Source organism: Trichechus manatus, unplaced genomic scaffold (assembly GCF_000243295.1).
Source record: "Trichechus manatus latirostris isolate Lorelei unplaced genomic scaffold, TriManLat1.0 scaffold00044, whole genome shotgun sequence".
Classification (NCBI taxonomy): Eukaryota; Metazoa; Chordata; class Mammalia; order Sirenia; family Trichechidae; genus Trichechus; species Trichechus manatus.
The window spans coordinates 5,685,455-5,700,427 of NW_004443980.1; the positions used below are offsets into that span (position 1 = coordinate 5,685,455).

Consider the following 14,973-nt stretch of genomic DNA (forward strand, 5'->3'; position numbering starts at 1 on the left):
ATAACTGGATATCCATCTGCAAAAAACTGAAACAAGACCCATACCTCACACCATGCACAAAAACTAACTCAAAATGGATCAAAGACTTAAATATAAAATTGAAAACGATAAAGATCATGGAAGAAAAAACAGGGACAACACTAGGAGCTCTAATACATGGCATAAACACAATACGAACCAAAAGTAACAATGCATAAGCACCAGAAGAGAGACCAGATAAATGGGAGCTCCTAAAAATCAAACACTTACGCTCATCAAAGGACTTCACCAAAAGAGTAAAAAGACAACCTACAGACTGGGAAAAAATTTTTGGCTATGACAAATCCGATCAGTGTCTAATCTCTAAAATCTACAAGATACTGCAAAACCTCAACAACAAAAAGACAAACAACCCAATTAAAAAATGGGCAAAGGATATAAACAGGCACTTCACCAGAGAAGATATTCAGGTGGCTAACAGACACATGAAGAAATGCTCACAATCATCAGCCATTGGAGAAATGCAGATTGAAACTACAATTAGGTATCTCGCCCCAACAAGGCCAGCCTTAATCCAAAAAACACAAAATAATAAATGCTGGAGAGATTGTGGAGAAACTGGAACACTTATACACTGTTGGTGGAAATGTAAAATGGTACAACCACTTTGGAAATCGATTTGGCACTTCTTTAAAAAGCTAGAAATAGAAGTACCATAGAATCTAGCTATCCTGCTCCTTGGAATATATCCTAAAGAAATAACAGCCATCACATGAATAGATATATGCACACCCATGTTCATTGCAGCACTGTTCACAATAGCAAAAAGATGGAAACAACCTAGGTACCCATCAGCAGATAAATGGATAAACAAATTATGGTATATCCACACAGTGGAATACTACACAACGATAAAGAACAACGATGAAGCTGTGAAACACCGTCTAACATTGTGGAAGCTGGAACTTATTATGCTGAGTGAATTTAGTCAGTCACAGAAGGACAAATACTGTATAAGATCACTATTATAAGAACTCAAGAAAAGGGTTAAACCCAGAAGAAAACATTCTTTGATGGTTACGGGGGAGGTGAGGGAGGGTGAGGATTATTTACTAATTAGATAGTAGATAAGAATCATCTTAGGCGAAGGGAAGGACAGCACGCACTACAGGGGAAGTCAGCACAAGTGGACTAAAACAAAGCTAAGAAGTTTCCTGAATACAATCAAATACTTTGAGAGACAGAGTAGCAGGGATAGGGGTCTGGGACCATGCTTTCAGGGGACATCTAGGTCAACTGGCATAACAATGCCTAGTAAGAAAATGTCCTGCATCCTACTTTGGTGAGTAGCGTCTGGGGTCTTAAAAGCTTGCAAACAGCCATCTAAGATGCATCAATTGGTCCCAACCACTTGGAGTAAAGGAGAATGAAGAACACCAAAGACACAAGGAAGTACTAGCCCAAGAGACAGAAAGGGCCACATAAACTAGAGACTTCATCAGCCTGAAACCAGAAGAACTAGATGGTGCCCCGCTACCACCAATGACCACCCTGACAGGGAATACAACAGAGAGTCCCTGATGGAGCAGCAGAAAGATGGGGTGCAGAACTCAAATTCTAGTAAGAAGACCAGACTTAATGGTCTGACTGAGACTGGAGGTACCCCAGAAAGCATGGCCCCTAGATTCTCTATCAGCCCAGAACTAAAACAATTTCCAAGGCCAACTCTTCAGACAGGGATTGGACTGGACTATGGGACATAAGGTGATACTCGTGAAGAGTGTGCCTCTTAGTCATGTAGATACAAGAGACCAAAGGGGCAGCTTCTGTCCAGAGGTGAGATGGGAAGTCAGAGAGGGTTAGGAGCTGGTTGAACGGATGTGGGGAGTCAGGGGCAAACAGGAACAGTGTGCTGTCACAGAATGGGGTCAGCAATTAGGGTCACATATTATGTATGTATAAAATTTTGTATGGGAGACTAACTTGAAATGTAAACTTTATTTAAACTAAAATTAAAAAAAAAACGATATTCTTTCAAGAAAATGTTATTACAATTAAATATTAATAATTTTCATATAAAGGCAAGGAAACATTTAGTAACTCAAGTAAAGAATCAAGTTACTCTCTGCGGCACGATTAATTGCTTTTGTGTGTGGACTTTCTAGCCACTATCTTGTAACTCTCACCCAAGTGATTGTGTAGTAGGGCAACTGTGGCCTACCAAGGGGACTGGTCAGTTTTTCCTTAAAAGAGAGCTAACTGCAGAGCAGAGAGGAGGACCAAGGAAGGAAAGACCAGCAGGAGAGATCAGGTAGCAGGAGACAGTGTGGTGGGCTTCCCGGTCCACAGAAACAGCAAGTTGAGTGCCTCTAGGCAGAGACTGAGGGCCAGGGAGAAGTGTGCCTGCAAGCACAGCTGGGAAGAGGCAATCCTGCTGAAAAAACTGTATCTTGAGTGTTCCTGAGCCCAAATTGTAACTGTCACTTCCCTAATAAATCCCATAATTGTGAGTATGGTCCGTGAGTTCTGTGTGGCCACTGCAATGAATAATTGAACCTAGCAGAGAAGTAGAGAGTGCCATGGGAGGGATGGCTGGTGTCAGAATAGGTAAAGATGGCAGAGAGAGGAGGCACGTCTGACCTCCGCCTCATAGGAATCAGCCTTGGGCTGTTGATCTTTGTTCTCCTTTCCCCTTGTGAAGTTAGAGGAGGTCGGACGCAGCTCCCAAGCCGTTTTTACACTCTCCTTTGCAGAGATCTTCAAAAGACAGTGTTCTAAAGTCCTAGATAATTTTTAAAAGTTACCATTGTTCAAGCATACGATGAAGACAATCTCTTAAGATCTTTTTAATTCTGTAATTTTACTTTGAGTGTGTGTGTGTGTGTGTGTGTGTGTGTGTGTGTGTGGTGTACAGTAAAAGTCAATGTTTGGGGGTAAAAATACATTTGAGGCAATGTTTAATGAGGCAAACAATTACAGAATGTTGAAAACATGTTCAGTGTCTAAGTCAAGCCTCTCTAAACTGCTATCTATACTTCCTCACCTTTCAGTTACATTGCCAACTGGCTTCTATGTCTTCTATGCCCACTCTTCTATTCAAGCCACAATTACTACAGGCCACAAATGATCAACTGCTAAAATCAAAAGACATTTCTTATCTGTTCTCACACTTGACTTCCTCGAAGCATCTGACACTCTCAAAGACTAGCTCCTTCCTAAATCTCCCTCCCTTAGCTTTTTTGGTGTCACACTCTGGGCTCCCTACCACACCTTCTCATTCTCCTTAATCTAATTTCCTTTACCTAGTCCATCAATGCTTCAGCCCTTAGCCACCTCTTCCTATCATCACTCCAGGCAATCTGATAGTCCCAAAATGTTGGTGGTTCAAACCTATTCAGAGGCACCTCAGAAGAAAGGCCTGGTGATCTGCTTTCAAAAGGTCACAGCCTTGAAACCCTATGGAGCACAGTTCTACTCTGCATACATGGGGTCACTATGACTCAGAATCCACTCGATGGCAACTGGTTATTTTAGGTTCAGGCAATCTCATCTATTTTGATGGTTTTTAATTCTCCCACCCTCATTCCATGATCCCAAAATCTGTAAGATCTTTACATCCTATTGCTTACTAGATATCTTCTTCATATCCCATAAATACCTTCAGAAAATATTCTAAATATGAATTTATCAAATATTTGTAAACTTGTTCTTTCTCCTTTATTCCTACTGTCACTCTCTTGGTTGATATCTTCAGCATCTCTCAACTGAACCACTGTAATAGATCAATCCAGGGATTTTTTTTTTTATTGTGGTAAAATACATATTGAAAAAAATTTGCCATTTCAACCAGGCTTAAGTGTGCAATTCAGTGACGTTAATCACATTCCCCATGCTGTGTAACCATCACTACTATCCATTTCCAAAAAATAATTTTATCACTCCAAACAGAAACCTAGTACCCCTTAAGAAATAAACCCTCTCCCTCCATCCTCTGATAACAACCAAAGAACTTTTCTTTTGATGCATTTCTTGTTCTAAAGATTTTTGTAAGTGGAATACTACAGTATTTGCCCTTTTGAGTCTGACTTATTTCACACAGTGTAACGTTTTCAAAGTTCAACTATATCAGAACTTGAGGATTCCTTGTATGTGACAACTTGCTTCTCTTTTAGGATTTTTTTTATCTTTGATTATCAAGATCTTATTATGATATGTCTCAGTGAGGATCTCTTTGGGTTTATCTTATTTGCAGTTCATTGAGCTTCTTGGATTTGTAGATTCTTGTTCTTTGTCAAATCTGGAAAGTTTTCTGCCATAATTTCTTCAGATATTCTTTTTGTCCCTTTCTCTCTCTTATTCTCGGATTCTCATGATGCCTATGTTGGTTATCTTGATGGTGTCCCACAATTCTACTAGGCTTTCTTCAGTTTTCTTTAATCTTTTCTCTTTTTGCTCTTCAGATGCAATAATTTTATCAATTACCTTATCCTCTAGTTCACTGATTTTTCCTACCACCAGTTCAAACATGTTGTTGAGTCCCTCCACTGAGTTTATCATTTCAGATACTGTATTTTTTAGTTCCAATAATTCTGTTTTATTTTTTTAATGGTATCTTTTTTGGTGAAATTCTCATTTTGTTCCTGTATTGTTTTCCTGATGTTCTATAATTTATTGTCTTTGTTTTCCTTTAGTCTTTGAGTATATTTAATATTGTTATTTTAAAGCCTTCCAGTGTGTCTAATATCCAGGTTTTCTTAGAGACAATTTCTGTCAATTTGTTTTATTATTTTGATTGGGCATCACTGCCTATTTGTTTGTGTGCCTTGTGATTTTTTTGTTGAAACTGGGACATTTGAATATTATAATGTGGTAACTCTGGAACTCATACTCTTCCACTTCCCCAGGGATTGCAATTTTTTTTAATTGTTGAAGGATGTAATAGTCTGTCTGCTCAGTGACCTCCCCCAACTACTTTTATAAAAACTGCCCTCCAAGATACGTATGGACACCAAGGACTCCATTCCACAACCCATGCCCAGCTAGTATTCTGAAAGAAATTTCCTTGTAGTCTGGGGAAAAAACAAAAAGCAAAAAACAGAAAATATTTGATTTTCCCACTCCTCAAGGACTGCTGCTGTTACTTAATGAAAGCTACAGTCAACTGTTTAGTAATTTTTTTTTCAAGGTACTTTACGAAGTATATATTCCAGCTCTGTTATCTCTGTAGTTAGTCATTGGTCTAACAGATTTCACAAAAAAAAAGGAAAAAAACGTGTGCTGGCCCTTTAAACTGCTGCCACTGGGAGAAGACACTACTACAAAAGGGTCAAAACGATTGCAGTCATCTGCACTTTTCTCTCAGGGCACCACCTGACCAACCAACTGTGCAAACTGAGCAGCCCCAAATCCTTGGAGAACAAGGTCCCCACTGACTGTCTCTGGCACCAGCCAGCCACTGTGTGAACATGGGCAGCCACCCCCACCACTGCAGTGGGGCTGAGGAATGGGGGTGGGATTGTAGCCAGCTGGCACACATGGCTCATGTACAGAAGATTAGCAGATGTTCCCTTCATCTGGCATTCACTTGTTTGGTTTAAGTGTGATCAGGTTCCAGAATTCCAAAATAGCAGAGTTCAATTTTTCCAGTTCAACTATTGTTTTGGTGGAGTGACTGAACTCTAGAGCTTCCTGCTCTACCATTTTGCATGACGTCACTCCAGTCCAAAGATTCTGACTCACTATATCTGTGGTAGTAGGGTCTAGTCATACACACTTTGAAAAAACTCCCCATGTAATTCTAATTTGTGCTCCTGGTTAAGAACCACTGCAACAGATTTAGTCTCCTTATTTCTCACCTTGTCTTCCTTAATCCATTCCTTCACAAACTATGACCATGTAAACTTAAAAAAAAATCAAATCTGATTTTTTTCCTTAGCTGTGCTTAATACCCATTTGTAGCACACGCTATATGGTCAAGCTAAAGTCCAAACTTGTGATTATGATATATAAGGCCCCTCCTTATCTAGTACCCCCATCCTCCTCTCTTGTAATTCCATCTTCCCTTTTTATAGTCAATCAATACAGACTTGTTAATGGTTCTCCAGATGCATCATGTTGTTCTGTACTTCTGTTTCTATGCACATGCTCCCTGACACAGACCCATTGGTTATTGTCACTGGGTGCTGTTAAGTTGATTCCGACTCATAGTGACCTATGTAGAAGAGAACGAAACACTGCCCGATCCTGTGCCATCCTCACAATTGTTGCTAAGTTTGAGCCCATTGTTGCAGCCAATCCATCTCATTTAGGATCTTCTTCTCTTCCGCTGACCCTCTACTTTACTAAGCATGATGTCCTTCTCCAGGCAGTGGTAGCTTCTGACAACATGTCCAAAGTACGTGAGATGAAGTCTCGTCATCCTCACTTCCAAGGAATACGCTGGTTGTACTTCTTCCAAGACAGACGTGTTCATTCTTCTAGCAGTCCACAGTATATTCAATACTATTCGTCAAAACCACAACTCAAAGGCGTCAATTCTTCTTCAGTCTTCCTTATTCACTGTCCAGCTTTTGCATGCATATGAGGTGACTGAAAATATCATGGCCTGAGTCAGGCACACCTTAATCCTCAAACTGATATCTTTGCTTTCCAACAATTTGAAGAAGTCTTTTGCAGCAGATTTGCTGCTTCCATGGGCATTGATTGTGGATCCAAGTAAAATGAAATCCTTGACAACATCAATCTTTTCTCCATTTATCATGATGTTGCTTATTAGTCCAGTTGTGAGTTTTTCTGTCTGCTTTATGTTGAGGTGTAATCCATACTGCAGGCTGTAGTCTTTGTTCTTCATCAGTAAGTGCTTCAAGTCCTCTTCACTTTCAGCAAGCAAGCTTGTGTCATCTGCATATTGCAGGTTATTAATGAGTCTTCCACCAATCTTGATGCCATGTTCTTCTTCATATAGTCCAGCTTCTCAGGTTATCTGCTTAGTATACAGATTGAATAAGTAGGGTGAAAGGATACAACCCTGATGTACACCTTTCCAGACTTTAAACCATGCAGTATCCTTGTGTTCTGTTCGAACAACTGCCTCTTGGTCATGAGCACAATTAAGTGCTCTGGAATTCCCATTCTTTGTAATGTTTTCCATAATTTGTTATGATCCACACAGTCGAATGCCTTTGCATAGTCAATAAAACACAGGTAAACATCTTTCTGGTATTCTTTGCTTTCAGCCAGGATCCATCTGACATCGGCAATAATATTCCTCATTCCACGTCCTCTTCTGAATCTGGCTTGAATTTCTGGAAGTTCCCTGCTGATGTAGTTACTGCTGCAATTGTTTTTGAATTATCTTCAGCAAAATTTTACTTGTGTGTGAGTTTAATGATATTGTTTGGTAATTTCTACATTCTGTTTGATCACCTTTCTTTGGAATAGGCATAAATATGGATCTCTTCCAGTTGGTTGGCCAGGTAGAAGTCGTCCAAATTTCTTAGCATAAACAAGTGAGCAGTTTCAACACTGCATCTATTTGTTGAAACATCTCAATTGGTATTCCGTCAATTCCTAGAGCCTTGTTTTTGCCAATGTCTTCATTGCAGCCTGGACTTCTTCCTTCAGTAGCATAGGTTCTTGATCATATGCTACCTTCTCAAATGGCTGAATGTTGACCAATTCTTTTTGGTACAGTGACTGTGTATTCTTTCCATCTTCTTTTGATGCTTCCTGTGTCATTCAAATATTTTACCCATAGAATCCTTCAATACTACAACTCCAGGCTTGAATTTCTTCCGTTCTTTCAGCTTGAGAAATGCCAAGTGTGTTCTTCCCTTTTGGGTTTCTAACTTCAGATTTTTGCATATGTCATTATAATATTTTACTTTGTCTTCCTGAGTAGCCCTTTGAAATCTTCTGTTCAGCTCTTTTACTTCATCATTTCTTCCTTTCACTTTAGCTACTCTATGTTCAAGAGCAACTTTCAGAGTCTCTTCTGACATCTATTTTGGTCTTTTCTTTCTTTCCTGTCTTTTTTAATGACCTCTTACTTTCTTCATGTATGATTCCTTGATACTATTCTACAACTTGTCTCGTCATTGGTCATTAGTGTTCGATGCATCAAATCAGTTCTTGAGATGGTCTCTAACTTCAGGTGGGATATACTCAAGGTTGTACTGTGGCTCTCGTGGACTTGTTTTAATTTTCTTCAGCTTCAGCTCGAACTTGCATATGAGCAATTGATGATCTGTTCTACAATCAGCCCCTGGCCTTATTCTGACTGATGATATTGAGCATCTCCATCATCTCTTTCCACAGATGCAGTCAATTAGATTCCTGTGTATTCCATCTGGTGAGGTCCACGTGTATAGTGACCATTTATGTTGGTGAAAAATGGTATTTGCAATGAAGAAGCCATTGGTCTTGCAAAATTCTGTTACGCAATCTCCGGCATTGTTTCTATCATCAAGACTGTATTTTCCAATTACCAATCCTTCTCCTTTGTTCCCAACTTTCACATTCTAATCACCAGTAATTATCAGTACATATTGATTGCATGTTTGATCAATTTCAGACTGAAGAAGCTGGTGAAAATCTTCAATTTCTTCATCTTTGGCTTTAGTGGTTGGTACATAAATTTGAATAACAGCATATTAACTGGTTGCCCTTACAGGCATATGGATATTATCCTATCACTGACAGCACTGTACTTCAGGATAGATACCGAAATGTTCTTTTTGACAATGTATGCAACATCACGCCTCTTTGTCATTCCCAGCATAGCAGACTATATGATTCTCCAATTCAAAACAGCCAATACCAATCCATTTCAGCTCACTAATGCCTAGGATATCAATGTTTATGCATTATATTTCATTTTTGATGTTTTCTAACTTTCCAACATTCATACTTCGTACATTCCACATTGCTATTATTAATGGATGTTTTCAGCTGTTTCTTCTCATTTTGAGTCATGTCACATCAGCAAATGAAGGTCCCGAAAGCTTGACCCCATCCATGTTATTAAGGTTGACTCTACTTTGAGGAGGCAGCTCTTCTCTAGTCATATTTTGAGTGCCTTCCAACCTGAGGGGCCTATCTTCTGGCACTACATCAGTGTTCTGCTGCTATTCATAAAGTTTTCACTGGCTGATGTTTTTCAGAAGTAGACAGCCAGGTCCTTCTTCCTAGTCTGTCTTAGTCTAGAAGCTCAGATGAAACCTGTCCACCATGGGTGACCCTGTGATATTAGAGTACTGGTGGTATAGCTTCCAGCTTCACAGAAACAACGAAAGCTACCACAGTACAACAAACTGACAGATGCCTGGGGTACCAAGTACTAGGCCCTAATTATTGAAAAAATTAATTATTAATGAGAAAAAAAGTCATGTTCCATGTGGTATTGAACATGAAGACTACTGTGAGTATTGGTAAAAAACAAGCAAACATACAAATTTATAATTATGAATTGTGATACACGCTGTGAAGGAATAGAACAGAATGCTATGAGGAAGAAGAATAGATTTTCCAAGAGAAACAAATCTTTTAGAAAAAGCAGTATTTGTGCTGAACCTAAAGGAAGAGTAGCAGTTAGTAATCCATGGGAAGAAAATAAGGAAGAGTTTCAAGAAGTGAGACTACCAAGTGTGAAGCTTCTCTAGTACAAAAGAGTTTGGAGAGCTCGAGAAACTTAATGAGCTCTATGAGGCTAACACATAGTGAGCAAAAGAAAACAAGATGTGACTGGAGAGGCAACAGAAGCCAGATCATATAAGGCCTTATCAGCATTGTTAAGAAATTTTCATTGCATTACAATTGTAAAGGTAAGCAATCAGACAGTTTTAAACAGCAGAGTGAAGATGATCGGATTTACATTTCCAGAATATTATTCTGGAGGCTCTTGTGAAGAATGGATTTGGTGACAGGGTGATAGGAACAGTGATGAGAGCAGAAGCTCAAGATCAGTTAAAAGGTTACTGTAAAAAATCCAAAAGAAAGACAAAGATGTCTTGAATGAGGGGAGTGAAACTAGAAATGGGGCACAATACTGAATTCAAGAAATATGTTGGAGGTAGATTCAACAAGACTTGATAACAAATTAGATGTGAGGAGTGAGGAAAAGGACTTAAAAAAATGGTTGTAATCCTTGCAGGCTGTATGCAGAGTAAATGGTGATACTGTTTACTAAGATAGAAGAGATTCCCATTTTAGGTTATTGAAGTGCAATGGGTTTCTCTTATATATGGCCTTTCTGGCCTTGGGTTTGTAATTCTGCTGAAAATGACTGGTTGGGCCTCACTCTGCCCTGTAATTGGTCTATTTAACACACATGGCAGGGATTGGTCAATTTTCCATGCAAGTAGTGGCTTGAAAATCCATCCAACAGGACTGAGTGATGTGTGGTGATTGTCAGTTTGTGGTCCTGCTGGGAAGGCCATGCCTTGAAATCGACGAGTTTGCTTACATAAGCAGCCAACCCCACAGAGTGGAGGGGAGATCTCACTACCATCAAGAAGAGTCTGGAGCACAACACGTCCTTAGGACCCAGAATCCCTGAGCTGAGAACCTCCTAGACCCAGAAGAGAGAGTTGTAACACTGAACACAGCAGGAAGTGGTAGAGAAATGGGAGCAAGCACAGCAAAGCCAAGCAGCAGAGAAAAGGTGGAAGCAGTATGAGTGTTGGGAACCACATGACCAGCAGACGGCAGTGGTGGGCGAGTTGGCCAATGAGCAGAGCTGGGTACCTCCAGGCAGGGGGTCACCAATGGAGCTGGGTGCCCTGTAAAGAGGAAGCAGCTGCAGTCCAGGCCCATACAGGCAAACGCTGTATCAGAGGAAGCAGCAGTGTGGAGGCTGAGCTGGCTCGACTTTGGCTGCATCAGATGCCCCAGTTATGCTGAGAGCTAAGGCCTAGAAGGGCTCAGGGGCACAGACTCGGGAGATCCTGTGCAGGAGTATTCGCATTAACGAGGCAATGACCATCAAGACCCAGCAGCAGAGCAGAAGCCTTAGGGGCCATGCAGTTCCCCTGGGCAGCACAGTGGTAGCCAAAGACAGACAGCCACACACAGCCAAGAAGGGCACGTGCACAGCCGAGAAGGGCAGCCTGCTTGCATGCCTGGCTGAGAGCAGCTGAGAGAGCTGTCCTGGTTGAAAGCTGTCCTGACTGATGAACTGCATCCTGTCTCCTGAGCTGTATCCTGTTACTTCCCTAATAAATCACAGAACTGTGAGTATGGTCTGTGAGTTGTGTGTGGCCATAAAACTCAGCTAAGAACAGAACGGCCGATGTCAGAAATGGTGAAGAAGTTGGAGAATGGAGGTATGTCTGACCTCCATCTCATAGAAACCAGCGTTGTGCTGATCTGACTCCTGTCCCTCGGAAACCGAGACGAGTTCTGATGCTACTGGGTTACAGCTATGTTCCTTAAGGACAGACAGAACTAGGTCTAATAGCATCCTCAGCAACTAACACCTGGCACACAAGGAACACTCAGTATATGTCTGTTGCATCTATGCATGAGTATATGATGAAACAAATGAACAAACCTAAAGCACTGAATAAATAATTCAAATGAAAAGCAAAAGCAGAAAAAAATCATACCTAACTGGAGTCTGTGGAGGAATCATATTCACTTCTTCATCAGGGTTACTTTTTCGTGGTGTTCTCTGCATTTCAAAACTAAATAATGATCAGCAAAGTCATTAATATTGAAAATTTACAATTTGCGTTTTATGAGTCAAAAAAGCAATATAATACCTTCTATTGCCTCGTAACATCATACAAAATGGTAATCCAATAACGGAAGTGACAGGAGATAGATGACCCAAAAGCTGCTTAAATGAATAAAATTTTATTTTTCGTCATTGTTTTCAAGTGTGGGTTTCTTTTCCCTAGGTTATGACAAGCAGGCACACCAATCTTTGAGAATTCTACTAATATCCAAGTTGTTTGGTATTAAAACATATCAAAACTCAAGTTTTTCAATGCAGCATGCCTTCCAAAAATTTACTGCCAATTAAATAAAATTAGTCACGTTTTACTTGTGTTTAATTTCCAAATTACATACAATATTTTCAGTTACATATTAATAGATTTCATACTAAAGACATAAAGTTAACTTTACTTATTAACTCTACAATATTTTTTATAATTACTCCCAACCATTCCTATTTGAGGATTCTACATGATAATTCAAGAGAAAATACTGTCGTATTAACTTAAAAATACATAAATAAATGAGGAAGGCAATAATAGATTAAAAAAAACAAACCCATTGCTGTCGAGTCAATTCCGACTCATAGCAACCCTACAGGACACAGTAGAACTGCCCCATAGAATTTCAAAGGCGTGCCTCATGGATTTGAACTGCTGACCTTTTGGTTAGCAGCTGTAGCTCTTAACCACTACGCCACCAGGGTTTCCAATAGATAAAATAAAAGGGTGGAGAAAAAACAGAGACCACTGCTTGAGTAAACTAATTACTTCAACAATTCTCTTTGGGTGTGCATTTTACAAACCATATTCAGATAACTGAGAAAAAGATAATTGCTATAGAGAACAATTCAAATTCACTATTTGTTAATAAATTATATGCTCAGAATACTGTTAACCTTTGATTATTATATTCAGATAACTGAGAAAAAGATAATTCCTATAGAGAACAATTCAAATTCCCTATTTGTTAATAAATTATATGCTTAGAATACTGTTAACCTTTGCTTATTACTAACTTCATATAAAAGCATTATTTATTATGAGTAATATTTGAAGATCACTAAGTTAAATTAAAATCTATGTAATCAGTCTATATAAAAACCTACCTACATCAAAAGCGTATCAACAAATATATACCATGTACAATACCTGTCTATAGGATCAGCCTGAAGAGTTTTGTCATGATCCAAAAATAATCTTGCATCTAGATCTTTATTTTTAAGGTAAATTTCTTCATACTGTTTAGAGAGACTTTCAACCTCAAAAGAAAAAGTACTGACAATTATCCTTTTTGTGTCATTATATCTCTTGGTACACAGAAGCACAGATTTAATTAAAGAATTTTTGTACAGTATATGTTTAATTTTATAATATACACTGAGTTCACATGCAGTATAAATAAGGTCTATCTAAAAGTATACAAAACATTTTTTTCCAAATATAATTCATATTTTATGCATGTACCCCATTTATTAGAATTTTATGCAGACAAAGATCACTAATGCCACACAATAGTATTTAAGATTAAAATAGGTATTATAATAACCATAAAGTTGTCAAGACGCTCAAAAACAACCCACATAGCCCTCACCTTTAATAACTTCTACTATACTTATCAATATACAATAAAGCATTTTTCAAACATTATAACAAATTCTCTTGATTATATATTTGGCCAATCTTTTCTAAACCCTTTGGTTCCTTCCAGCTTCCTTCAGTTAAGTATCATGGGCAAGAGAATTAGCTCCATTAACTAGCCCAATTAACAAACTTGTATGATTTACTCCTAATCTTGGACACTTTTTCAATTGCTAGAATCTGTAAATCTTACAACAATTCTGATCCATGATTTTCTAACTATAATTTTAAAATCAGTGTCCAATAGATAACTATTTGGCATGATTTCTGCTGTGACTTTTAAAGCTAAGGTGTTTCTGACCTGAGAGAACTAAAACTGCACTCTAAAAGGAGTGATATGAAGAAATTCAGTTAAATGTAAACTTTTTGTTCATGTGCGTAAGTACATTAGGCAGAATGGTCATTCATGCTCAGATAAGTTTAATCATTGTTCTTGTCCTACCTTACCAGTTACCAGTTGCCATCAAGTCAATTACAACTCAGAGTAGAATTGTGCTCCATAGGGTTTTCAATGGCTAATTTTTTTGGAAGTAGATCTCCAAGCCTTTCTTCCAAAGCACCTCTGTGTGGGCTCGAACCTCCAACCTTTCAGTTAGCACCCAAGTGCGTTAACCGTTTGCACTACCTAGGGATTCCCTGCTCTACCTTACTGAGGCGCTAATTATCCATCACAAATTAACTGGCAGCTAGTAAAGTTATATGCAAAATACTGGGGAAAATATAAAGTTTCCGTTAAGATTTTTATTAAAATTTGTAATCCTTTTTAAGGGAAAACAATACTACAAATGTATAAGATTCTTTGTATACAGTATATTTTTTAGCACAGTCTATATTCAAAAAGGTTTAGGGTTTTTTGTTGCTATGGCACATACAGTTAAGTGCTCGACCAAGAGCTGAAAGGTTGGCAGTTTGAACACACCCAGAGGCACCCCAGGAGACAAGCCTGGTGATCTGCTTCCAAAAGGTCACATATGGCCTTCAAAACGCTATAGAGAAGTTCTACTCTGCATACATGAGGTTGCCAGAAGTTGGAGCCGACTTGACAGCAACTAACAACAACAACAATATAAAAGTTGGTTTCACAATAATTCTATGTAGCTAGATTGCTTTCCTTGGGCAAGGTAACATTTAATACACAGCAAAGTGATATAAGAAATTTAGACAACTATCCCCCGCCTAAAAGTCTCAAAATATATTAATTTTTTAAACTAAATTTTCTTTCAGATTACCTCTGGAAGTCCATTAGAAGCTACAATTCCAAGAGAATTCATAAAAGGTATAAAATTTTTGAAATAAACATTTTTCACCTGAAAAAAACAGTTTGAAAACAACCATTAAAATTTTTTAAAAACCAAAATTTAATCTCTGTCACATATCAACCCTAGAATGACAGTGCTAACTGACATACTTTGATCAATGACACACATTCAAGCTGGAGTGATACTTATTCATAATTAACTCAATGATTTATTTTTTAATTTACATGAGGCAGATTTCAGGTCCTCAAATGGAGATAAAGTGGGGAATTGTTAACAAAATGGGATTTATGTGAAGAGAATCCATTGAAACCAGCTTTAATATTCCACACTTAACACATAGATAAAAAGAGGGGCGACTCAAAGAAATTAAGCAACTTGAC

The 14,973-nt window shown here is 38.6% G+C and overlaps 1 protein-coding gene across 3 annotated transcripts in view; it reads right to left on the reverse strand.

The window, feature by feature from the left end:
* RB1 (RB transcriptional corepressor 1) overlaps positions 1-14,973 on the reverse strand; it is a 190,729-nt gene that overhangs the window by 102,472 nt on the left and 73,284 nt on the right. For all 3 annotated transcript variants that reach the window (XM_004376579.3, XM_023731571.1, XM_023731570.1), the window contains 3 exons: positions 14,564-14,641; positions 12,846-12,955; positions 11,583-11,660 (listed from right to left, as the gene is read on the reverse strand). In XM_004376579.3, the coding sequence (XP_004376636.1) occupies positions 11,583-11,660; positions 12,846-12,955; positions 14,564-14,641 (266 nt within the window). The remainder of the gene's footprint in view (positions 1-11,582; positions 11,661-12,845; positions 12,956-14,563; positions 14,642-14,973) is intronic.